At 31.7% G+C, this 27,416-nt stretch overlaps 2 protein-coding genes across 4 annotated transcripts; one reads left to right on the top strand and one right to left on the bottom strand.

Annotated features, from left to right (window-relative positions):
• LOC132755772 (mitochondrial import inner membrane translocase subunit Tim9-like) lies at positions 1 to 2,363 on the bottom strand. Its single transcript, XM_060746689.1, has 3 exons — positions 2,216 to 2,363; positions 1,637 to 1,732; positions 1 to 806 (listed from the first exon to the last, which is right to left on the bottom strand). Exons 1-3 carry the CDS (start codon positions 2,255 to 2,257, stop codon positions 573 to 575), a joined length of 372 nt encoding a protein of 123 aa, XP_060602672.1. The 5' UTR covers positions 2,258 to 2,363; the 3' UTR covers positions 1 to 572.
• A 2,738-nt stretch (positions 2,364 to 5,101) lies between these two features.
• Positions 5,102 to 25,749, top strand: LOC132755766 (arfaptin-2-like). Of its 3 annotated transcripts, none has more exons than XM_060746682.1 (7): positions 5,102 to 5,257; positions 13,599 to 13,822; positions 15,225 to 15,641; positions 16,252 to 16,345; positions 17,031 to 17,048; positions 19,823 to 19,997; positions 21,744 to 25,748. In XM_060746682.1, the coding sequence occupies exons 2-7, from the start codon at positions 13,600 to 13,602 to the stop codon at positions 21,894 to 21,896; spliced, it is 1,080 nt and encodes a 359-aa protein (XP_060602665.1). In that variant the 5' UTR covers positions 5,102 to 5,257; position 13,599; the 3' UTR covers positions 21,897 to 25,748. The 3 variants fall into 3 exon arrangements, with proteins under 3 accessions (XP_060602665.1, XP_060602663.1, XP_060602664.1); XM_060746680.1 differs by lacking the exon at positions 5,102 to 5,257 and adding an exon at positions 12,577 to 12,660 and having other exon boundaries at positions 21,744 to 25,749; XM_060746681.1 differs by lacking the exons at positions 5,102 to 5,257; positions 17,031 to 17,048 and adding an exon at positions 12,584 to 12,660 and having other exon boundaries at positions 21,744 to 24,894.
• The last annotated feature ends 1,667 nt before the right edge of the window (positions 25,750 to 27,416 follow it).

Below are 27,416 nucleotides of genomic sequence, written 5' to 3'. Positions count from 1 at the left end.
AACCAACACACAGGATTATAATAAGACTGTATCTCTTGAGTTAAAATCCATTTTAATTAAAATGACCTTTACGCACAGAGTCAAATAGAAATATCTAAACATGCCAATTTACACAGACTGTTTATGGCACAAATGAAGTCGTTTCCAGGACATTTGTTACAAGGAACATCTATCACATAATTTATGAAAAGTCTATGACAAAAATATAAACTATACATTTATATAAATAGTCAGCAGTGTAAACACTGTGCTGACATATTGCAGGGTCTTCCACAAAGACCCTTCAAATAACAATTCTAGTATCAAAAACAATAAACATATAATATAACATAATTTACCATAAATTGAATAACACTATGATTATCCAGAAAAAAATCATCCACATCTGAGCATGAACAGTTTTTCTGTACAAAGGGAGACAATCCATGATTCATATTTTTCTTAAACTATTAAGAGTATTTTCCCTTACATAGTATAGGCTGTGCACCTGCTTCTGTCACAATCCACACTATCCTACGCTGTCAAAGTCTTTGAATATCACAAGTGCTTCAAGCACACAGATAAGTTTTCTATCAAGACTGAACATCTTGAGTTGGGGGACTCCCTGAAACAGGTAGAGTAGTGCCGGCTTGTGAAGCCATTTCCTGTGCGATACCTGGAATGTTTGGAGTCCTTCCTTCAGCAGCAGCTTTCTCTAATTCTTTTACTGTAGCCTCTTGTTTAGCATTTTGAAATTCCATGAATGTCAACATTAGACGCTGATTAAACTTAACATACCTGTCCACACAACCACCAACACAAGAATTCTGAAAAAAAGCCAAGAAATAGGTTAGTATGTGAGTGTTAGACATTGCAAAATATCCTTTAATTTATGCTCAAAATATATATTAGGGTCAACCTTTTTAAAGTACAGTTATCATGTTTTGTCTTTGTGCCTGAATTCAATTTTGAGCAACTGACATGTCTTTCAATGAATCTGCAAATGATCAATGCTCATTTAAATGGATCTTTAGTTAGATCAATGACTTGAGAAGCTATTTGAATGTCTTGCCAGGCTTTAGAGATGTGCAGACTGGCCAGGTCCTACACTAAAGGCACAGACCTGCTTTCAGGAGGTCTGGTCATCTTAAATGAGATAAAATATGGAAGGACAATTTGTAAAGAATTATGGGTTGCTCTTGTGTGATATTGTGAATGAGAAAAGAAGTAAATGCTGTAGAAATTAAGAAATATTATCCAAGGGAAATAACTGCAGCTATAATGCAGTTAAAATGGTGAGAAAAGGAGTAAATGCTGCAGAAATGAAGAAATATAAATAAAGGGGAAAAACTTCAGTTTTGAGTAAATGCTCAAGAATTATGAAATATGTTTAAAGGGGTAAAACTGCAAAACTGTAGGCATTAATTAATATATAGATAAAACATTGGCCTTTAAGTCTTCAACAGGCATTATATAAAGATAAAGCATTGGTCTTAACTCTTTCATCTCTGGCCATAATAATGAACAGTATCTTTGCTGCTCAAGGAATTTGATACTGATAGTCCATAGTTTCCAAGTTTTAAAGTGCCTAAAAGTACAGATTCCTAATTCAATTGGTAGTTCAGGAGTTTTATGAAAATATGCTTGAAGTTCATACCTCATCCGTTGAAAGACCCCTGTTATTAAAATTTGTGATACAGCGTTGAAAACACATTTCTGTCAGCTTATTATATAACTCCAGAAAATCTTTCATCTGGAAAATAAAATTGAATTATATACATAAATACAAAAATTATTTTCTATATATTTTCATTATTTTGTTATTATAATTAGTAATTTCTAATTTAAGTGATGGACTTTTTTCAATAATTATTAGTAATAAATGGCCCGCATTACCCAAAAAGGAAAGTTACAATACATTGTCAAAGAGATATATGGCAGTCCTTTAAGTCTTGTTATGTAAAGTGTATACATACATGTAAGATCACAAACATCTTTTTATTCTAAATTCCTCCTTTTATTTGAATTATAAATGATAAATTTCAGTCTTCTACAATTATTTGCAATTTAAAAAATTAAGTCAATTCAAACAAATTTAATAAAATGATTAACTTAAAAAAATTATGAATTCTAAATATTTAAGCATGGTTCGAAACGTATGCAACGCGAATCATATGTAGCAAACCGGCAACATTAAGTTTATGATATATACTGATATATTAACACATTGTCTTACATTTCTCACATTCTGTTCATCGGCACCTATTAGCCCGCTCATTATTATAGATAGTTCTTAACAAATCAAACTTTGTAAATTATTTGACTTTGACAGCTTTTGCACGTGTTGATGTTTATAAATATTGAACACTTAAATAGCGAAAGGATCTATATACGCGGAAAGAATTTTGATGCTTTAAATGCATTCATGTGTATGTGGGGGGTTTGCCTAAAATACGAAAGTGAGATTTTTGACGAAAGTGAGCGAAAGTGACTTTAAAAATATTAATTGTAACGTTTTAATAGACTTTTACAATAAAAGTGCAGTTTGTAGACGTATATTATTAGAAATTACTCATATTTATTATAAAAAATAATCATAATGATGATTTATTCGGTTTTTATTTGCATGATTTATATACACAAATTCTTATATCTTCCTTTCGCTTACATTGAAAAATACGAAAGTGACTTATAAAATATAAAATATACCGTTAAAATTGAAATTATTTTTACTATTATTGCACAAAGTGGCTTACAAAATACCAAATATACTGTTTAAATTGAATTTATTACTAAAATTGCAATTAATTTGTAGACGTACAATATCAGAAGTCAATTATATTTATTTTTAAAAATAATCATTATGATGATTTAACCGCCCTTTATTTGCATTACACAAGTTAAAAGATCCTCCTTTCCCTCACATTGAAAAATACGAAAGTGACTTCAAAAATGTCAAATATAGCGCTGAAATTAAAAATTAAAATGTTATAATTACTATTTTAAAAGTCACTTTCGCTCACTTTCGCTCACTTTCGTCAAAAATCTTACTTTCGTATTTTAGGCATACCGGTATGTGGGTCCTGTTATTTTACTAGTGACAGCGAGAAAAAAGTAATAAAACATTTTTTTAAACTAGTAACTTTGAAAATATTGTATGACTTTTTTGTGTTTTGTCTTGCTTTACATGTACTGCTCCAAAGAGCTGTCAACAACAGATTTTCATGAAAACCTTGTCTACTTTGGGGCCCTCTACTTTGTACAGACCCGTAATCGGAAGAAGAGAAACGTTACCTAGCACCACTTTTCCATTAACCTTTTCTGTTAAGAAAGTCGGATAATTAACAAAATAAAAAAGCACAAGATAATGTCTTCAAGGAGTTTTAAAAATCGTGACCTTTACTTTTCTATATAAATAAATAATGGTAATAAAATACTTGAAATATGATAAACAAGATCAACAAGGAATGGCGTTAAGTTAACAAGTTTTTAAAAGCTACAAAGACTAATTGTGCTTCTAGAAACACGTTCCATTACTTGATATCACGAATCATTTTATTGAATAGAAAAAGTTAACAAATAAAAAGTAGTGTTAAATAGATCATAATAAAATTGGGGCCGAGTTGACCAGAGATCAGATTGACTTTGGACCGGATTTACCAATCTGGGCCGGACTGACTTGGGGCCGGGCTGATCGGAGTCGGTTTGTCTTGCACCGTTAAGTATGTGGTACCGTTGACGCTTCTGAAAATGCGTAATTTTTATTGTTTTGTAAAAGTAACAATTAAATTAGTTAATATTTACTATTTTGCATTAATAAACAATCATTAAACTATCTTAAAAAGTCCTTTATAGTCAAATGACAAACTTTGGACACTTGCCATACAGTCGTATCAAAAATGGACAAAAGTGCAGGAAAGTGCTCTTTCATATTTGTATCTGTCCTGGGACAAAAGATGATTTTGGTCCCAGATCTGTCATAATGTCTTTTATTGCTCATATATATAGTGTTGAAACATAAAACTGTCAACATATTTTTACAGGTGCTAATGTAGTAACTCAGTTGTTGTCGTCGCCGTCGTTGTTGTTGTTTAACACTTTTGCCCTTTGTTATTACTGTTGTAATGTCTAAAATTAAAATAAAATGTGTACATAGAGCAATTAAAAATCATATTAAAATAAAACTTTATAACAACAATGTACTTATTTTCTATAATACAAATATTTCATTAAAATCAACCTATTTATTATATTTGTTTTCTTTTAAATATTCGTTCCTTTGCAAGTGATACTTCATGAGTAATTGTTGCATCACTCCCTAATTGTCAATAATTTTAATGAAGATGTAATTTTCATGTACTGTCAAATGCATTTTTTAATAAAAGAGATTCATTTTACCTAGATCTGTCTCCGTTTAAAATATTCAATAGTTAAATTGCTTGTTGGACAAAGTTTCACAGGAATCAGGAGAAAGAGTTGAAGCCCGAACCCTCACATGTATGTAAATGAAAAAAAATATCACATTCAAACATAGTTTAGCAGTTCCAACTTTCTACAGAGACATAATGATGAGGTAAATACAGTCTGTCTCCAATAAGGCTAGTGTCAGTGAGAAATAAATATTAAAAAAATAATTATCTAGTAGGACTCATGCATGCCTGTTCAAATGAGACAAAGGTGCAAAAAGTAGGCATAATCACGGCATTAAAACCATGTCATAAATATAAAATATGCCCGTCTGTTTACAAATACCAACAGTACTATGAAATACACTTAAAAAATTAAACTTTTACACAATCTCTCATCAAATTCCACAAAGTTCCGATAGTTTTCTGTATTTTCTGAACCACAAATTTATATCCTTTATACAATATATTGTATAAAGATCCCATACAAATTCATTATTTCTTTGTATTGCAATACAAAGAAATAATGAATTTGTATGGGATCTTATTCTAAGTATTTGTTTAGATATAAACTGTATATGGATAGTAGACCGTTTGAATACGCGTGAATATTAAATTTACAGGATATTTATGTGCTAAGCTACAATATATGGATTACCTTGAAACTCAGAAAATAGTGACAATTTCGTATATTTCCGCGACCATGACTTTATTTCGTTAAATAGGTTTTTTCATGTGACTAATGTGTATCAGTCTGGTATGACGTCATCGCCAACCTGTCAATTTTTCTATTCCTGCATAAATTTCTTAAATTCTTTTAAATTTATTTAGTGAATAGTCGTTTGACATTTTGGAGCATATAAACCAATAGAGTAAGTGAATGATAATAATTGCTTTTATGTGTTATATGCCTTTTTTAAGGTAGAATTCTAAATGCAATAATGTTTTGTTGCTATATGCAGTACCCCACCCACCGGCTTCCCCATACATGTTATTTTATCCTGTTTATACATGTTATTTTATAGCACATGCTTTATAAAATCCATTATTTGTGAAATATTATCAAATCTTGGTTGTAAATTGCTTATTAAATGTACTATCATTTGCAATTTTTTGTTTTGCATGCAATGACACTGTCACAGTGATGACATATAACCACTGACTGATTCCCAGTGTAATAATTATAAAATGCACCTATTATAGGGGCTGTAGACTGTATAAGGAGTTTCAAGGCTTTATATGCGCCTGTTTATACTGATAGAAAAAGAGTTTGTGACCTATAAAAGAGTTTGTGACCTATAGTGATGTATTTTTTTCCTCTCAGTGATTGGACATTCTTTCCTTAGAATAGTTGTCCTAAATAAGGCTAATTTGTAAATGGTAAAAATCTTAAAAATGTTATGTAATTTGTTGTAAATAATAGAAAAAACTTAAAAATTTTTTTATCACTAAATAAGTTTTAAGGTAAACTGGTATAAGAAATTAAAATATGTAATTCTTACAGTCTGTAACTAGCGCAATTTTGATTTAAAAGATAAACAAAACTTTTAAAATGCATATTCAGTCTCTGTTTAAGAAAGAGAAAACTTATTGTCCTTCTCTCACGGATGTATGTGTAAGATATGTAAAAGATCAACATGCCTAATTAGAATGTATATGATACGAATCAAGTGATTACAGATCATTATGCATCAGTAGATCAAGGGCTATCTTTTTCCTGACTATAATTTTAATCTAAATTGTCGTTTTCTAGAATTTTTTTTAATTAAAAAAGCATAAATTATTCTTCAGCATAAAAACTTATTACAAAGCATTTATTCTAGTTATCTGTGTGTAAAAAATTACCCATGTGTGTAATTGTATCATTCCAAATAAAAAAATGCAACATATAGCATTGCAGGGTTGTCATTAAGAGGCGGCAGGAGGCCAAAATGCCTGTCTCAAATGCATTAATGGCCGCCTCAAAATTAAGAAAACACTCTTTGTTATGCATGATAAAGACAGAAATGACCGCCTCAAGTTCAAAACAAACCTTCTGCAAAATATGTTAATGACAACAGTGTCTATTCTAGGACGCGCGATTGCGCGATTCACGCTAGTATTTAACAGATCGCGCACAATTCAAAATCATGTGCGTGAAAATCGCGCATCTATAAAAAAAGTTAATAAAACCGTAAAACTTCCATCCCGCATCATATTTGGTTGTTTTGTTTACATTTACACCGAAAACCGAAGGGAGGTTACTGTAAGCTAATTATAATAATTTAGTACCGTATGGTACTGGTTACGTGAGTTGACGGAAATTAACGGAATGTTCCGTATCGACCGGAACTAGTGTGCTAGGTCTGACAGTTGGGCGCCATTTTAGTGTAGTAAATAATCAAGAAAAATGAGGCAATTCCTAGCTTGGCTACGATCTAGACGTGAAAGATAGTTCGATTATTTGTATTGCCAATCCCTTTATAATCAATCGCGGCAGTTCTGTAATAATTTGTTTTCGTTTAAAAATTCAGGGGGGACAACTTCTGCTGCCTTAAATTAATATTATCGTTTTAAATACTTATTTCATCGGTTCAACGCCTCAGTGTAAACTTAATGCAGACGATTTAACATTGGCAGTTTATATTGGCGCCCTTTGATTTTGAAAATCGCCCCCTTTTTTTAAATAGAGGGGGGAAAATCACCCCTATTTTTCAATTCCTAGAATAGACACTGATGACAACCCTGGCATTGCTAAAAAACAGGCAATAAGAAGGTACTTTTGACATTGACACAGTTCAAACGATCAAACAGACCTTTCATCTTCGTCTTCCAAAATCATCAAAGAGCCATGCAGATAATTAATTTGGTCATAAAGATGATTGGCTAATGATATTCCACATCCCACATATTGGTGGTTACAGTTTCACTCATCAAAAATAAAAAAAAATGCTTGGGATTTAACATTTTCAGCAATGACAAGTATTCTTTTCCCGTGCTAAACATGGTTTTGTCTTCAATCATCAGAAATTAAATTATTCAAGGAAATGTTGACAAATAACTATGAAAATTTGACGGTCATATTATCTTAGGAACAGTAATTTTCTCGGCCTGAAGGGTGTACTGAGTTAATTTTTTTACGTCGTCTGTCCTGGGCGGAAGGGTCGACCCAATTTGAATCACTGTGCTCTTGCTTATTATTTCATGTACTGTTGTCAGCAGGAAAATATATTAGGAAAATATAAATAAAGTCTTTTATAGTGAAAGGCTAAGCTTATTGCAACACATAACACTTGCTCAAGAAGTTGGCAGTGACTAGAAATAGATACCTTGGGGTGCAATGCCAGTGAACCATTATGTGAAAGACCCTAGAATTGTACCAAGCAGTTAGTGTGGTAAACTTTGAATTGTACCAGCATTTAGAAGCTATCTTTCATGGATTCTATCATAATATTGTCAGAGATGTATATTACAGAGGGTTAAGAATTTCTAAAAAAATTTCCCGTCCAGACCCACAATTTTCTTGGGCGAGATTCATTGGCCCTTGAAGTAAGTCTATTTCTGCCATCTTGTTTTGCGTAACCAAATGTGTTTACATTTTCATCCATTAATACGGAATAATTTACAACTTATCATTATGTTTTTGAAATTTTGCAACTACTTTTTCATCACTTCATTTCATTTGATCAGGGTACAAATTAAATTAAGATAACATGGCAGTGTGTGTATCGGTGAATTTTTGTGTCAAACACGTCCTTAGACTTAACCTAAAACACACACATATGCTAAGTATCATTGCAATAAGTATACTGTATTGAGATTAGCTCTAGGAAAACATTATAATTTCGAAAAATACAAAATATGATTCTTTTAATAAATGGAAAAAAAAAGATCTTTAAACTGGATATTCAATATTTGGTAAATTTACCATTGTTTTGCTCAGTTTGTTATCTAGAGTAGTGGCATACCTTAATTCCAAGTCTGAAAACATTTCCCTCATCTGTAGATGACATCTAGTCATACAATTTACAATAACTGTCTTTGACGCAACTTTCTAAAATTGGAAAGATTTGTCCAAAAATTTTGGAAATCAGGAAATTGTTCGGGAATTTTGAAATGTCTGAAAGTTACAAGATGAATACTCCCATATTTACTATGGAAAATTGATTTGAGAAATATGTAGGATCAAAGGCTATAATATTTACAAAGATTGAATTAAGATTAGGTTAGAAATAAGTAGTAAATGACATTCCCTAAAGAATGAAAAACAAGGACAGTTGGTGAGATGAGGAGTATGTAACTTATATGAAAGAATGCTATATGTTGACTTGTCACTTAAGTCTTAATCAGTAACCTACTCAGCTACTGGAATTTAAAGTGATTATCCTTTGTCATCAGTGAAAGAACCAGGCCAGCCTGCACATCCGTGTAGTCTAACTAGGCTCTATACTGTTGGATCAGGATGGGTCACTTAAAATTTTCTAATAATATCCAATAATCCCTTATATTGATAATAAGACAGTTCCATGTGGGACAAGAACATTTTAGAAATTCAGCCAATTAATGGGTAAGGGATGCTTTATATTTTGATTTATTTGCTTTGGCCGTAAATAAATCTTTACATGTTTGTTGAGGTGGATGTTGGTTGTTCAAAGGTCATAAAGTTTGCTATAGCTTGTTTTTACAATTTGATTGTAATTGATCATTGTTTTGTGGTAGTTAATCAAACTTACATACTTTTGTTCTGACATATCGTTTTATGTAAAATAGACATAAAGATAGCATAGTAATTCATATTCTTATGTAACATTCCTTGTTATAAAAGTTAGCAGTGCAAGGGATATAAAGCCTTTAAAAGCTTGTATTGTTAACATGTTGAGAACGGTACAGTAGTTTGATTAAAGATTTACTGATTTTGCGTTCTAGTCTTGTAGCTTTTGTCACAGGCTGTCATCTAGTGGTTTCTTCTGAGATTAATTAACTAGTCTAAGAGTTATCTAGGGATTTAGAGACAAGTAATATGTCACAAATGCAAACTTTCTTACAAATGTTAAGGCATCATCTATGTACATAATGTTTATTAGTCCAACTTATTGTACAACACATTGAGATATTGTGCTATTTTGTGTATGGGCAATATCTACACTCTAGTAGGATTCTGACCCAGAACAAATATATGTCAGAAATCTAGATTTGTGCACGCCGAAATATTTTGACAAGATGTTTATTTGCTAGTTATGAAATGACAGTTATCATTTTAAATTGTTAGTTACTCATAATTAATACTTAAGTAGTCAGTTTTTCAGCTGATATTAATATGTATTAATTATACAGCTGGTAACCGTGTCTGTGATTTATCATAATTAAGTTATTAATATCCAGCTTTCAGCATATATGTAAAAATATTTCAGTGTAAGATTCTAGCTATGGATGTAGCTGATGATAGGAGCTTGTGATCCAGGGGTACATTTGTAACGCTCTGGGTGCTGGTTTGATATTCAGATGAGGTGATTTTTTTTCTTGATAATTGAGCTCAGACATTGAGTCTAATGGTCAACTGTCTCTCACAGATGATTCAGAAATTATGTGGGATTAGTAGTTGGTCACTTGGGGATAAGTCAGTCCCTTGGGGATAAATTGATAATTGCAGGGTAGTTATCCAGGGAAGCCGTTTAGGTTGACCCAAAAAATGGAAAATGTGTTGACATTGGCCTAAAAACAAAGATTTTGATACATGATGTATTTATTTGCTGTAGTCTGTCTGAATGTAATGTCACAAATGTGTGTAAATATTGGTTTGTACAGATTTTCAAGATGATCCCCAGGAGCAAGTAATTGCTAGACTATCAATTGTTTATTAATGAGTTCAGTTCATTACAGTGTTTCCTAGAGATTGATTTGTATTGTTATTGGTCCCCATTATGTCAGTAAATAGAAGCTTTATTGCATAATAAAACTATGTAAAAGTTAAAAACCAATGTAAATGTAACTAATTTCGGAAACTTGCATAGATCAACAATTTGTAATGGTGTAAAAAAGTTTTATCCATAAACTTTTGAAACATTAAAACTAGTTAAAAGTAAAACCATTGTAAATGTAACTTACAAAGGTAATATAGTTATTAATTTTTTTGTACTTTACAAATTTAAGGTACATGCGATAATTTAAATAATTGATCATTTAGAACTTAAGGGTTTGTAATAAATTATGTTAATAAAGCTAGTGTGTAAAATGAGAATGAAACACCTTTACAAAGATATTTTTTTTATTTAAAGGCCCATTATGCCTCAGAAAAGCTTTCCTTTTTTTTCAAAAATTTTTTGGTAATTTGTTATAGTTTCAAAAAAAAAAAATCATTTGCCACATAGATGATCTTACTTTTGCTTCATTTGCTCTGTTTGCAATTGGTATAACTATAGTGATTTTGTATGGAAGTCAAAATACTACTTTGTTTACACTTTGCTTAACTTAACAACACATTACTGCACATTCAGCCTATTTTCTTCAGTTGGTAAACTTCTTACATGCTCTAAAACCATCATTATAACATCCCAAAATACATGTTTGAGATTTCGAAAGAATTAAAAAAAAATCAAACATGAATTTCTTAGGCATAATGTGTCTAAAACTATTGATTTTTTTGTAAAATTGATTTTCAGTGAATATTCAGAATGATTTTTTTCTCAGATTTAAATATATATAACCTTACAAGTATGAAGTGCCATGATACATTGTTTTAATATCAATTATATGTTCTTGTTTAATCTGAGTTAACTGAGAGCCAGTCAGTTATGCTTGTCAGTCTTGTTTGAAAGATTAAAGAGAACACATGTTACAAATCTTTTTGAAGTTCAGTTAATGCTTGGTAAATCCAATTATGACTTGATTGAAGTTCTGGGCCTAATAAAAGAAGTCTGTTTTTTGTGAATGTAATGAGAAATGGGACTTTGGACAAACATTTAATTGACAATGTAATTTTAATGTGGGTAAATTTGGAATGTAGACTGGTTTTGCTGATGATTGTGGCAATAGTGTAGTCAGGCTTGCCTGAAAATCCTTGGTCTCACCAGACTGTATACTGTATGTTTATAATGTTGATATCAAAATCCCTACCATTGGACATTTCCAAATTCAGAGCATTCATTATTTAAATTTAACATGGAAATGAAAAAAAAAGTTTTATTGACAAAAAGTTCAAAGGTAACCTAGTCAATAAAAGCTGTTATTTCTTAGTATGAAAATTTCATTTTAAGACTGACAAATATCCCCTTGTGAAATACACAATTTGTCTTGAATTAGCATGAACAATTCTCCTTTTGATGTATTCTCATTTAGTGGTTTGGGTCATAATTTCCCTGCTACTGTACAAAAGTATATATGGATTGATTCATCGATATGTGGTTTGCTCTACTTCTTTTGAATTTTCATTTACCTTATATAGTTTTAGAGCAGTTTCTAGACTTCCTTTAAACAAAATTTCTAAAAAGGGAATAGACTCTCTTGTATAGGCAATATTGATTACTTTATAGGTTCTGTACCAGATCTATACTGTTTTATTTCTCTAAATTGAAAAGGTTGATTTATATAAATTGGCCAGAAATAATGTGGTTAAAAACCCCAGCTGTTGCCCACTGTGATACAAAAACACCATCACACAGCTGGCCAGATTTCATATGTTAACGGTTGTGTAAGATATAGAATTATGTTACATGACAACTGTTTTTAATGTGTTTCGTGAAATACATGTGAAGTTAGTGTTGTGAACTTAAATGACAGGCTGTTGTCGGTAACTAATTTGATATTCTATGTGTGTTTTGAATGTGTCGCCATGTGTTTCCCCGGACAGTGTTGATAGTGAGAGAAAAAAACAACACATATTGATTGTTGTTTCCATTTCAACAATGTTAAGTTGAAAAGTCATTTGTTATCAAGAGATGAAAAGACCTTGCCATTACTATTTTCTTATGATCTTGTCATGTTGTATATGGTGGATGTCAGAGCATTATTGAAGGGGCAAGACATTGATTTACCTGTCAAGGTAGATGTAGATAACTTGTAGATAAAACCTACAAGAAACACATGTTATTGTGATCAATATAAATACATACATATACATTAAAATCAAGCAAAATAGACGTGTGACGACAACATCTGATATAAATGATATTTTCACTGTTGTACAATGCGGTAAATCTTTTAGTGAGTAGATTGCATGTCTGAAAGGATGTATTATTATATGTGTATACAGATATGCGCAACAGTCTTTAATTATGTCTGAGCTAGTGTTCTTTAAAAGGTAAAAGCTGGATAAAATCTGTGATATCTTTGTTACTATGGTATTAGTTCTGTTTTCTGATTGTTTTATTACAAAATTATGTATAATGTTGATTGTGTTTGAAATATGATTTTAATGTTTAAAAGAGTTTTAAGACGAAAAAATCTTTGAAAATTGAACTATCACATTTTGACATATTAAATTTTGAACTGCAATTTTAACCAATTAATTTAGAATATTATTTTAAATCTAGTTTTTCCAAGTTGTTTTTGTGGGCATGCCTTGTAATCTTATTATCCCTTTTCCCAAAAAAGTGGAAACAGGGATTTAAATGCATGATGTTGTGACCAGTGCAGATCCAGAACAGCCTGCACATCCATGCAGTCTGGTCAGGATCTCCACTGTTCACTTTTAAATTTATAAAAAAAATTTGGGACCATTGAGCATCGGCATTCCTTTGCTGAATTTAATATGTATTTTGCCTTTGTCTTTTATGCAATGTGCCACCTTTTACCTAAAATAAATTTAAAAAAAAGACTATGAGTTAGTTGGTGAGATAGAAACGGTGATTGTTGGACTAGATTTCTGGGTGGACTGGTATTGCTTCACGATTAAAGCTGAATTTTTTTTTACTTTAGTCTCAATCCAACATTTGAATTAAGTCTCCGAGCTAAATTATGTTTGTAATCTAGGCATAAAAGTCTCCTTTTGATCGCCTCTTTTCCTGCAAATGGTTTTCTTGCATCATAAATTTCCCACCAAAAATTGCTATTTTTCATAGACATTGTTTTTTTCTTTCACCTTTTCCTGAGATTTGAATGAGGATATTATGCCCAAAGAGTTGGTCACTGTCTCCTGTAAAAGAAAATATTAAACACTGTTAGTACAAAAACGTGTTTCACTAGTTATTTTAGTGGTTATAATTATGAATTATTGTATTTATTTATCTTTTTTTTCAGGATGGCTGATAGTAGTATACCAGCCAGTATGAACGGGATGCCGATGGACGATGACGAGTTTGAACGTAACTTACAGGAGATCATGGATGACGGTCCCACGCTCAGTGATAGCAGCAATACCGTTCAGAGTGGCTCCCCACAGAAACCAGTAGCTCTGTCCCAGTCAGACCACATGCCTGATGGAGGACAAGTACCCATGTCACAGTCCCTTAATTTACCACCAGGTAAGTGACTGATTATGATACCTGATTTTCTCAAATAAGTGTAGATTTCAGTACTGCTTGAGAGTTTGTTTATTTTCTATGGATATTATACACATTGATTAATAATAAAAAAAAAGAATTGTAAAAAATGATGTCTTCATTTATACTAAGAGACTGAAAATGAAACACTCCTGAAAATTTAAACTCTAATAAAATCATAGAAATTCTTTTATTAATAATTATTGTTCTTGAGAAATATTTAACTGATAAGTTAATTTTTCTGTTTGTGTTGTGTTGAAAAGAAATTAATGCTGTTAAAATTGCTGTGGTTCTTCTAGTATATGAAAAGGAAAAGTAGCTCTTATAAATATCCTTGCATTTTAGTTTGTTTAAAATATCTATGAATTGTCTGAACTACATAAGTTTTGCTCTATATCAAAAGTAAATAGTGATTTATATACATGCACACAACTTAATGAGAGATTAAATATCACGTTTCAAACATTGTAAAAAGTAGGATTTGACCTTCAAGGTTTCTTATATCCATGAAACATTTGTAATTGAATAAGCATGTGTTTTACCACAAATTGTATAAAATGTTTAAATTACTATATACTCAAGTTGAATTCTCATGGTTTATAGTAGCAAATAGATAGATTCTCACATTTTCTGTAAATTCTCATCCTGCTGACATAGTATAATGGACACTCCCAGATTTGAATTTAGAACTGTATGTATGGAATAAAAAGGATGTCAATGTCATATTAATAAAGTTATGTAATCTGAAGCACAGGTATACCATGCATAGCCAGGTCAGAAATCTTAGTACTTCTGCAGCAAGCAGCCCTTAAATATATGAATAATATCATTCAAAACATTATATATATTAATAAAATATCACAAAACAAAAAAAACAACAACAACACAACTTATGGCTCATCCAATAAAACGATTTATCACATTAGTGCAGTAATGGGTTAACTTCTATTGAATTTTAATAGGAGTTAACCCATTTCTGCACTAAGGTTACAACATTCTGGCCTTACACTTTCTTGGTTGTTTATGCAATAATTCAATTAAGAATAAAAGCAATTAATTATGTAATAAGTTGTTTAATATTTTACATTCACTTTATTGATACAAACACAATTGTATGTGTAAATTCTGTATGAAATGCTTCAACCTTTTGTGAGAGATTGTTCTTCTGTACAATATACGTCTTTGTTAAGATTTAAAATGTCTTTTTCATTTGAATGGCTTGTCATTCTAAGTTAAGTAAACGTACATACATCCTGTTACATATGAATGGCTGGGAAAATATTTTAATTGATAATGATTGAAAGTTACATGTTGAATAAACAATTAACGGAGGTTGTTTCAGTTGTTTTGGTAATGATTTACCCAGGAGTATTTTCTTTTTTAGTTTCAAAGCCATCACCAGTGATCAAGTCGCGGAGTTTGAACGGTGATTTTGTCCCTAAGCAACAAACAATGACACAAACAGCACAGAATAAACTTGAACAAGTTAAAAACTGGAGTATAAATACATATAAATGTACAAAACAATTGTTATCTGAGAAATTAGGAAAAGGTTCACGGACAGTTGATCTAGAACTTGAGGCACAGATAGAAGTTTTGAGAGACACGAAACGAAAGTACGAGAATATTTTACGGTTGTCGAGGGCATTAACAAATCATTTCTCCCAGGTCGTGCAAACACAGAGGGCGCTAGGTGAAGCGTTCTCGGAACAAGCTCAGAGGTCGGCCGAGTTACAGGACGAGTTCACTTACAACTGTGAGACACAGAGAGCACTTGTGAGGAATGGAGAAACTCTGTTAGGTGAGTATACCAAAAACATTCAGTTGATAGAATAATAATACCATGTAAAGTTTGGATGTTTTTCAGAAATTTGGATATTTTCATTTATACACTTGTTTTCCATGTTATATATAAACACTGTGTAAACAAGATATGATGTTTTTTGAATAATTGTGTGAACAAAGAGAAAATGTCTTCTCTATTTCTATATATTAATTTATTAGTTTACATTGATGTTCACTAGTAGGGGTGACTGCACTAGTGAGACTAATTGAAGAGGTCCAAGTAGCTCAGTTGGTAGAACTGTGAAACGGTATTCTGAGGTTTCAGGTTTAAATCTTAACCTAAGGCTATGAAGGGTTAAAGTTCGGAGACATTGTGAATTGTTCTCTGTACTCTTTGAAAATTTGGGAACAAATTTCAGTAAAGTGGGGGAGTTTGTTTAGAATGGTCCTTTGTCAGGCAGCACATTTTTCTTCTCCTGTGACATAAATTTTATAACTTGGAGTAGCTTTCACAAATCACAGCATAATCATCTTTGATTGTAGTTACAATTCCTGTTAAAGATTGCATGTGGATATTTGTTATGTAGATATTATGTATTGACTAATGGTTGTTGTTTTCTGTACAGGAGCAATGAATTTCTTCACATCATCTGTGAACACGTTGATCAGCAAAACAATGGATGATACATTACTTACAGTGAAGAACTTCGAAACAGCAAGGTAGGGTCGTACAGAAAAAAACTTCAGTTTTTGTATATTTTGCTTCCAGTATTTATGTAATGTTAATTTCTTGCTTATTAGCTTGTAATAAAGGATGTGGAAATATGAAAGAAAATAGAGGATTTTTCTGATTTTAAAGATGAAAACATAGAAAGACTGATGAGGTTTTTTGTCCCGACCTATTTTTACATTGCTAAAGATATTGTCTAACTGTTCTGCAAGAATATGGGTGTAAAACAAGAAATGTAAAAGTGTTTGCACTAGTGCTGTATTAAAGTGCTTGTTGTAAAGGGGGAAGTCGGGAAGGGTAATGTTTTAGCAGCACTTGGGATCACAGTGTTTTGCAAAATAGGGGGATTAAGAAGATTGCAGTATCTGACCATCCTATGATGTTTGGAAAGATGTTATTCTAATGTTTTTTAGTTGAGTAGAAAAGTTATAAAAACAGGCTTTAAAACACTATATAGTATACAATGTTAGACTCAAGTGTTGTAATGCTGAAGACACCTGATAACTATCTATCCAAGCTTAATATATATGGTAAGAAGAGTTTTGTACATTTTGTCCTTTTCATGGTAATAGATAACTCATATGTTTTTTCATGTGTGTTTAGGCTGTGAAAAATTATAAGCAATAATTTGTGTAATCTAGATATAGAAATATTTTCCATTTCATGTACTTTAAGGTCATTGGAAAAGGAGGGGTATAAAAATGTTACTAGGTTAAACAACAGTTATGAATTAATGTGCCTTTTTTGTTTGCTTTATTGAAAGTTTATTTTTTATAATTTAATTTTTTATGAATGATTGATTTTCATTATGAAATATTTCATGCTGCTTTACATTGAAGTCGGATTTTAAGGTACATATGATTTAATAAAGCAGTTCATGGGATCAGCTTTTTTCTCTCATGTTTTTTTTGTCTCCTTTACGATGTTATGCTTTAATATATTTGTTTTACATTGAAGTCGGATTTTAAGGTACATATGATTTAATAAAGCAGTTCATGGGATCAGCTTTTTTCTCTCATGTTTTTTTTGTCTCCTTTACGATGTTATGCTTTAATATATTTGTTTCACATTGAAGTCGGATTTTAAGGTACATATGATTTAATAAAGCAGTTCATGGGATCAGCTTTTTTCTCTCATGTTTTTTTTTTGTCTTCTTTACGATGTTATGCTTTAATATATTTGTTAAAAGGTAGCACTCTGGTTATATTTTGAATAATTGTTACTGTAATTTTGCAGCGGGAAACAAAAACCCAATCACAGACAGAATAATTTTCAATATAGAAAATATGTTTTCTGTAAACTGTAGGTACATGGTGTAAGGGAAGTTAGATATACTTAAATATTGCCAATATTATATTGTTTATATAATGAACTTGCCTCGCTTTAACCTTTAGCCAGCTGGCGGGGCGATTTACCCATGTGACCAATGCAGACCAAGGTCAACCAGTACATGTGTGCCATCTGATCATGGTCTGCACTGTTTACTCTTCACTTAGTAGTTATATTTTGTATTTTGAAATTTTCCTAAAAATTGATGAATTGTTTTGTTCCAATTAAGATGTGGACATGTCCATTGAAGATATTTAGCATGAAAAAGGTTGTCCATTGTTTTCAATGATCATACCATTTATAAGTCCATAGATATAGTGTTAAGATTTTGGTTAGACTAAACAGATGTGTAAGCTTGCCTGGCTTCATATTGGTATTATTTACGAAGCTTCCCCTTAAAATTTTGTTCTAAAGTTTTGTAGACTTCATAATTATATCACGTGACATGACGTGACTTTTATATGTTTGTGTAAATGTTTGATATGTAGCATTCTAAATTTTAGAGTTATTATCAAACTGGCGTTTCTGAAACCTTTAATTCTTTCTACGAGGATTCTCTGTACATGATCTGTTTATTAAAACCCAACAAAATACAGAAGATAGATGGAAAGTTATCTAAATAGCACTTTTCCGTAGAATCTTTCAGCATGGATTTTAATTGAGGTTTTCTGAAAATTTACTCTCTTTATCTTCAACTCATTATCTTGTTTTGTTATTCAAAGTCTTTGATTTTCTTTTTATACGAATTGATATTGTAAAAATATTTAAGAAAAATAGGTGAAATACTACTATTTTGTATTGCGTGATCTTAAGAGTTTAAAGCTCATTGGCCTTAGAGAATTCTTCAAAATGCTTTTTTAAAGCAGAAAAATAGAACATGTGACCAAATGAGTATATCATATTTTTTTAAACAGTCGTCTTGAATTTTAATTTAACCCTTTACCACATATATACGCGAAACAATGCACTTTCGACCCCCCCCTTTTTTGGGCCTCAAATAGGAAAAAAATGTCCTATTTGGGCCCCAAACATAAGTTTTCGTTTGAGAAATGTTGATAAAAAAATTGAGCACTTTTTCGGCGCCGCCCCCCATCCAAAAGATACATGAGGGGGTTGCCAGAAGGGGGATGTGCCCCCTTCTGTTAGGGGGGTTTGAAGGGGGGCGGAGTCCCCCTCATCCTCATCGCCAAGAAAATTTTGGACTTGTGAGAGGCTAAAAATGACCCCAGGTCGATCATAATGTAACGTTTAACCAACGCTGAAAAGCCTTTGACTCTATCTCAATCCCTTGAGAAGTTGCAGCACTTTGAAATAAATTTTGATGGAAAAAATCGAGGCAAAATAGTGATTTTTGGCAATTTTGAGATGCCCCCTCGTTGCCATGGTAACAGGAAATTTAAGACTGAGCATGTCGTTACAAAGGCAATGGTCCAGTCAACATTTGTGCCAAGTTTGATTAGTATTGAAGCATTTTTCATAGTTTCATAGCAGTTTGAACTTGTAACAGGAGGCTTTTCAGTGAAAACGGCCATTTTTCACAATATGCTCATGGGGGAAAGGGTTAAGAAGTTGCATCAAGTTGAATGAAATAAGCTACATGTACAATGTATTTATGGTTTTATGAAAGTCTTATGATACCTGTAAATTTGATACTATATAAAAATCAAGTTTATATCTTAAATATACAAAATGTAGAGGAAATTTACAATGCACAAATATTCCACCCATTAATCATAGTTCAAAGCTGTCACTGATTGTTTGGAGCTAGATAACATTAAATTGGTTTATTGACCTTTAGACTGCTGGTTGTAACATATTCTACCCATGCTGACTTGTCGGACTAATTGTATTTCTCAACAAGATATTGTGCTATTTTGTGTATGGGCAGCATCTCCCGACCCAGAACAAAAGTATCTCAAAGTCTAGCTTTGTTTATCAATATATTTTGACTACCCATGCGACCAGTGCAGACCAAGATCAGCCAGCACTATTTTCTTTTCAGTCTGTACATATTTTGAAATTTTCCCTAAATTTAATGAATGGTCTTGACCAGATGAAAAATATAGACAAGCTCATTGTAGATATATAGGGTGGTTAGGGTTAATATAGTCTCAATGAATATTATTTATATTTTACAGGTTGGAGTTTGATGCGTATAGAGCTGATATAGAACACCTGAATCTGGCACCAAAAGATTCCGCCAACATTGCTAAAAGCGAGGAATTGAAACGCAAGTTTGAGGGACAGAAAGAGAAATACGATAAACTACGGGCAGATGTGGCAATAAAACTCAAATTTTTAGATGAAAATAGGGTAAGTTACCTGTAATTAACTGTGTTGTTGCTAATAATAATTAGTACTTGTCACTGGCATCAGTATGTAGTCTGGTTGACCAAATTTCTGTGCAGTTTTCACATTTTGATTTTTAGCAATTTTCACATAACCATTATCTTAAAATCACAAATGTTGATCCGTGCAGCTCTGCAAACTCAAAGTTAGGCATGTTCAATATATATTATATATTTTATATTTAGGAGGGTAAAATCTTATATGATTATTTAAGATGAAAACTTAGAGGAAAATTATGTTGATCTGGTGCGAAACCCTGAATATCTTCCTTTATTGTAGCATAGTTATTGGCGTGTTTTTCCTGTAAGAATAAAACTGCTGAATCATTGTGCGATTAAATCATTGTGCAATTAAACAAGATTTCTCAAAGGAGTATTGTGTTGTGATTTTAAAAGGCTATTTGACATGTACATGTGTATAATGAAATTGCTGCAGCATCATGCAATACAGTAAGGTTTCTCAAAGCAGTTTAAGTTGAGATTTTGAATGATATTTATGTCTGTGATGATGATACAGGAATACAATATTGTCTGAATCATTGATATAATTTCATCGTCTTATCCCTGACTCTGTAGAACTTGAACTTCTTTAAATTTAAAATAGTGAGAAGTTTAAAGAGAACTTTATATCAGTTTCAACAGCAGAGAGCCTGATCAAAATTGCACATACACAATGTATATGCAGATTAGCCTTGCTTTATAATGATGATATGATAATACATAGATCTGTTACTGTTGTTGACACATGAGTTCATTGGCTTGGTAGTAGTGCTTGTTAACCACTTGGCCTTCACTTCTGTGGTTTTGCCAGGGGTTAAGTTGTTATTTTTTTCATTTGAGGAAGCTATCTTACAAGCTTACAGAACATCAGGTGTCCACTTATGCATGAGATAATGTACATGTAGGGGCATCTGAGGTCTAACTCTACTAGTAAAGTGATGTGAGCAATAAAAGAATGTTGCTTGGACTTAAAACTAGAAAAAACTAAAACAAAAAGGCATTACAGTCCAGATTGTATAGGTCTGAATCTAGTAATACAATAACTGCAAGCTGTTTGAAGTGCAGAAATGAGTCTTGGAAATCTTGATTGATTAAGATATCCATAAAAGAAACAGAAATCCTATAATTGTGTTCATGATTTTGTTACCTAGTGACACATGGATTTCCTGTAAAGGTTTATTGCCATTTATGGATTCTGTATAAACATAAAAACATGGATGACAGATGACATCTGGGGTGAAACGAACATTTACTACATTCAGAGATTTATACAGGGATGTTCATAGTCTCCTCTTATACATTATTGATCCCCAGATAGCTCATGTGGATTAATTTAGTTAAATCTCTGGACATGAACAGTATAAATACAAAAATGAAAATATTTTGTGAATTTTATCTTTTGATTATTAATTTATAAAAAATAATATGGGATAAGTAATAAGTCATTTGCAGAGAAATTGTTATTCCAGGTTATTTATTATTCAGGAAAACAAGTAAGGTGGGCTTATTGCCGAGAAATTGAAATTTTCTTTAAAATCATGCAGTTTTCCAAAAAATCTGTACTTACACCAGCTTTTTTTACTACCCAAATTAGCAATTGGAGCAATTATATTTCCCAAAATCAAGAGTATAAGGTCCTCTTCCCAATTAACTTGAATTAAGTGAGAAAAACTACTGGATAATATTTGTGAACTTTAATTTGTAATTTCAGATCAAAGTGATGCATAAACAGTTGTTGTTGTTTCACAATGCGATCTCAGCTTACTTCAGTGGCAACCAATCGGCGCTCGAGGCAACATTGAAACAGTTCAACATCAAACTGAAGGCTCCAAATGCCGAATCACCGTCCTGGCTTGAACAGTGATGAGTCATCACTATCACAAGCTAAAATCTCACTCATTTTTAACCATATACTACATTTGTGAAAATTGCACTTGATAATAATATTATTTATATACTGTCAATGAAGTTCTGGGCGTGGTTTGCTGGCATGTTTTAACAGCTCATTACGGAGCATACAGTGTTATGAACATATTATATCAACACATTATGAAATATGCTCCAGTGTGAATATTGTGAAATATGAATATCATAATGTAAATATCACATTCGGTACTTATGATTTGAACTATTTGGAACAGTTGACTTACCATGGAAATAAGAAGTGATTTCTGGTGTTGATGGATTTTTTAGCTGCCAAGGACAAGTTCTTTTGAAAGTTATCGAGAATGTGAAAAATTTAATGCCAGCATGTGTTTTATGCACTTGTAAAATTCTGGAAGTAGGTTTTGTTTTGATGATTAAGTTTGAAAGTAAATGTCTTCTCTAATCTGTTCTTTTAACTTGCTAGTCTACATGGCTGAGTGAATCAGGATGATGATTTTGAATCATCTGCCCTTTAACATTGTATGCTCAATTTTCAACCAGTGTTGTTAATTTGTTCTTCATACCAGCTATCCACTTTACTGGTTTAATGTCAAAGATTATGCCCAGAAGAGGCAAGTACGATCTTCCTTCACCAGTTAAAACTCAGAAATGGTCATTCGGTTATATCCTGGACTAGACCCAGGGGTGTAAACAAGGATAAGTCCCAGGGGTCTAAACATGGATTAGCCCCAGGGGTCTAAACAAGGATTAGGCCCAGGTGTCTAAATAAGGATTAGCCCCAGGGGTCTAAAAAAGGACTAGACCCAAGTGTCTTAAACAAGGATTAGTCCCAGGGGTCTAAACAAGGATTAGCCCCAGGGGTCTAAACAAGGATTAGGCCCAGGTGTCTAAACAAGGATTAGCCCCAGGGGTCTGAACAAGGATTAGCCCCAGGGGACTAAACAAGGATTAGCCCCAGGGGTCTAAACAAGGATGAGCCCCAGGCCCTTATCTGTAGTAATTTACTGTATTAAATATAAACAAAGGGAACACAGATTGCCATCCATATGACATTTGTGGTGTTGGTGTGATTTTAGGACACAAAAATATGTCCTGATATCCATTAAGTCCGATAATTCTTTATTTTGGCAAAACTCTGAATCTTGTCATGGTAGTGGGATCATTTTACATTATTATTTAGTAATTTAACGTTACTGTAACCTTGTCAACAAGACTTGGGGCAGTTAGTCACAATCACTCAGGTAGATTGTCCTTATAGATGAGTCAACATATTCCTCATATGGTGGCATACTGGCTTCTCAAGCTCGTATCATGAGTCTGTTACATAATTGGTAACCTAGCAACCAAGCACCAAGATTCTGCTTTCTAACAGTGTTATATATTTGTCAGTTCGTTATTTTGTTAATTGCTTTAATTAAAGTTATGTGGTTTGTAAATGTATGTTATGCAATATATTACTGTGTCAGTATTGATTAATGGGAACATTGATTTAAAGGGGAAAAAGAAGAAAGCCATTAGATTTTGCACTGGGGAATTTAAAAGTGGCTTACTCCACATGCAGGTGATAATCTACCAACACTACCACCACCAATTAGACTTTATTTTTACTGACCATAGAATAAATTGTAATGTTTCACTAAAGATAAATTCTTTGAATCTTTGAAAATGGTTGGACTATAAAAGCTTATTTATAAACATAAACTGTGAAAGTTTGTAATTTAACTGTTAACTGTTTTTTTAGAATATTTAAACTTCCGTATGAATCTAAGTTATGATTGTCTGTTCATTTTAAAGCAATGTTTGTCAATGCAAGTATGAACTGTCATTATTATAAATGCGTATATTCTATTGTATGATTATATGTTAATTGAACCATTTCTATGTTAAGTTGAATAATGAGCTTGTCCTACTGTATTTGGAAGTGTCCATTATTAATGTAAAGGGATGTTGGTATCAAAATTCTACAAATAAGCAAGCACCTGTATAGATGTTAAGGCTGGTTTTACATCACAGACAAACATATTGGACTAGCTCCATACTGCCACTGGTGATATAGACAAGTCATTATTGCAGCTACCATTTTAAAGCTGCATGCCTCCAGATGAGCCAAACTATTTAAGAACATGAATCTTGAAAAAAATGTAAGAAATTAAAAAAAAAAATGTAAAGAAGAAAATATGAATATTTGCAATTTAACAGATAATTAACATGTTATATGCAAGATTTATGCAAGTAGTGACTGGTTTTCAGTATTAATCACCATATTTCTACTGTGTGACTAATGCCCTAAGGGTTGTTCTTGCATATTCTGGCCTGTTTTTGGCATTTATTTCCCCTTTTCAAGTGTTGTTTACAATGTGCCAACTACTTTCTGTGTTAACTTGACAATATTTTACTGTTTTATACATTTTAAAAATATCCACTTAACTTGGAGTCTGGAGGCATGCTGCTGTAAGGGTATATATAACCTGTTTGTCACTGTATGTCTAAATTCTATGTTAATGTGATCAAATCATTGTTCTGTGTTCTTTATGTATGTTACTTCTCATATATTTTCCTTTGGTTGTGGTACATTACAAGTTACAGACTCCATCAAACTGATATCTACCTTAAATATTCTGATCCTGTTCCTGGTAGTTTAATTCTACAATTCGTCACTTTAGTGCAGTAACAGGGTAAGTCCTTCTAAATTTAATAGGAGTTAACCAGTTATTGCACTAAAGTGATGTAATTTATTGATATAATCAATCTAGTGGTTTTACTTAGGTGATTGGTTGTGCTAAACATTAAGTACATAGGTGAGCTTGAGGTCTTCCGTAGGAAGTAAAGTTGGAAAGTTTGCCATTTGGTTATTGTGTTGGTTCGAATGAAAATGCAATAAAAAAATCAAGTTACAGAATTATTGATGAGGCAAAAAATTGTCTTAATCTGGTTTTCTGAAATACCTTGTATTTTATGTCTAGTACTTTTTTTTTTTACAAATTACAAATGGCATTTAATTGGCATGTCTCATTATATACAAGTCCTCCTAATATCTTTGTTTCTTGTTGATAAATATATATACTAGTTATTAAAAGCCTGCAAAGGATTGATTCATGGAGAATAATAGAACTAAGTATTCAATTAAATTGATTTACTTATAATTGAGATATTAATTAATTTAACTTAATTAATCAAGGAACACTTAACTAATCAAGCTAACATACAGTATTGTATGTAAACTCTATGCTCACTATCATTATATGTTGTATTTTCTAGCTCACATCGCTGCGCCAAATTGTTGCATGTAGAGATTGCTTCTTGTTGAGATATTTCGCTGTATCTTTTGAAAAAAAAACGCAGTTTTGAGGTTTTTAATATAAAATATTTTTCTGTAAGATATAATTCTTTACAATTAAAGATCTTATTTGTCCTAGTGAATGATGTTGAGGTAACGGGAGTGCAGGTAACTAAAAATCCTGCACGCCAGTTAATGCACTGGGCATCAATAGGGATACAATTTTTCTCCCAACACATTTTCAATGAAAAGATTTCCTAGCTATTATACAGTGCTAGCTTACATATCAAGTTAAAAGTGATAAATTTATAGCTGCAAGTGAGATTGTTTAAATTTTAATATATTTCAAATTATAAATGAGAAATTTGGTGTAGAAAGGATGTACTGTAGGTTAAAACCATTTCCAAGACAATAAATTGGAATTAACCCATTACCGCATGAGCATTTTGTGAGAAATGGCTGTTTTCATTAAAAACATTTCTGAAAAATGAAAACCAGTTTGGGGCCTTTTTCACTAGTATTTGAAGCCTCTAAGGAGCGTGGGAGAGGGTTGAAAAGGAGTAGAAACACGTCTATGTGAGGTAATTGGTTAAACTTATGTTTGGGGAATTTCAAGTTATAAGTGAGGAAATTTAAGTTTAAAGGTGAGATGTAACTTTTATAGAAGAAATAGGTGATAATGTGATGTAAAAATTGTTCATTTTTTTGTGGACCATGATAAATTGCATTCCATTGTAAATACACCTTTTTCATAAAGATATAGTCTATTTTAAGATTGCACAAAATTAGTTTAATAATGTCAGCATTGTATTACATAGTGAGTAAAGATATTGTGATTTTTGATGGGGGCAGTTAGTTCTATAGATTGTTTGTTGATTATATGTATATTTTTTGCAATAATTTTTAATTCCTGATACCCTAAACCTGCTGGATTTGTGAAATGGAATGTCCCGACTTTGAATTTGGAACAAATTTGGAACAGTCCATTCAAAGTTAAGGGGATTTTAATATCAAAATACAGAAAATTTAGCTACTGACAGTATATTAGACTGGTAGGACTGCACTATGTGCAGGCTGCCTGGCTCTATACTGGTGGCAATTGCTAAATCACTTTGAGTTCAAACAGGGTAAGGGTCATTTGAATATCGCTGATTATAATGTAAATGTTTAATTAATATCAAGCATTATTTGGTGATATTTAAAAGATGAAATTGTTTTAAAAAAAATTTGTAAAAATGACCCCTTATTTTTGTGATAGCATGGGTTTTATTTGTAGAAATAGAAATGCATTTGATGAAAACATAGCTTAGTTAAGCAGCATGCTGAATAATCATTACATTCATTTAATTTGATTAAGAACTTTGAATTTTTCACTCATTTCACTTTTTCTTACTTTCCTTATTTTTCTTATTTTTATCAACCCTTTAGTCCCTTGTTTAAATGAAATTTAATTTTTTCTTTAGAAAATGGCAAAATGTATATGTTTAGTTTCATTTGACTTCACCGTTGATCCAGGCTTATCTCCCCTTCATTTTTTTTGTGGCGCCAATCATTTTTCTGTATATTGTAAGATATTGTTTTACTTGTTGAGAGTCTTTTTGTTGTTTCTGTCATGCCTTTCCTAATAAATATAACATTTCCGTCCTATAAATTATTCATGAAATACAAGTCAAAACCTCGCTACGGTAAATAACACTGTGCAAGTACGGTAATAAAACAGAAACTTTTATTAAATGACAAATGTTTATGAACATGTTAAGGTATAATGATGGGCATTTTTTTCAAAATTTGAAAGTTATCATAAGGGCATGGAGTTATCGATCGAATTTAGTCCTCTATAATTGTTTGACTGTAATTTTTGTATGAAAATATGGCGTTAAAAACAAAACTATACATTCTGTATATACTAATGGTTCTTGCTATAAAATTATTTTTTTGTCCAATTTTCTGCATCATTTTATTAAAATGAAGCTGTATTTATGCCAATTTTATGTTGACTCAAAAGCTATACTAACTTGTTTTGTAAAACTCTTTTATGTTTTTGTTAAAGATAATAATTATATTATAAGTTTTATTTTGCCTTTTTGCCATTATTTTGTTTGTTTTTTTATGTTTAACTTATAAACCCTTTTTTGATGTATTCTGTTTTTTCCATTGGAAAATGAATATAAACCACTATTTTCTTGTATTATTTGACATTGTAAATTATATATTTACCAT

This window comes from Ruditapes philippinarum, unplaced genomic scaffold (genome assembly GCF_026571515.1).
Source record: "Ruditapes philippinarum isolate M1 unplaced genomic scaffold, ASM2657151v2 ctg3229_1_1_1_1, whole genome shotgun sequence".
NCBI lineage: Eukaryota > Metazoa > Mollusca > Bivalvia > Venerida > Veneridae > Ruditapes > Ruditapes philippinarum.
The sequence above is the reverse complement of the archived record's forward strand: the minus strand, read 5'-3'. Positions and strand labels throughout refer to the sequence as shown.

Excerpts from the sequence above, each read along its gene's own strand:
- LOC132755772 (XM_060746689.1), bottom strand. The coding sequence starts at position 2,257 with ATGAGCGGGCTAATAGGTGCCGATGAACAGAATGTGAGAAAT. Across the intron at positions 1,733-2,215 it reads ATGAACAGAATGTGAGAAAT|ATGAAAGATTTTCTGGAGTT; the intron begins GTAAGACAATGT and ends TTTATTTTCCAG. Across the intron at positions 807-1,636 it reads GGGGTCTTTCAACGGATGAG|AATTCTTGTGTTGGTGGTTG; the intron begins GTATGAACTTCA and ends GCTTTTTTTCAG.
- LOC132755766 (XM_060746680.1), top strand. The coding sequence starts at position 12,635 with ATGTCTGAGCTAGTGTTCTTTAAAAG. Across the intron at positions 12,661-13,598 it reads GAGCTAGTGTTCTTTAAAAG|GATGGCTGATAGTAGTATAC; the intron begins GTAAAAGCTGGA and ends CTTTTTTTTCAG. Across the intron at positions 19,998-21,743 it reads AATTTTTAGATGAAAATAGG|ATCAAAGTGATGCATAAACA; the intron begins GTAAGTTACCTG and ends TTGTAATTTCAG.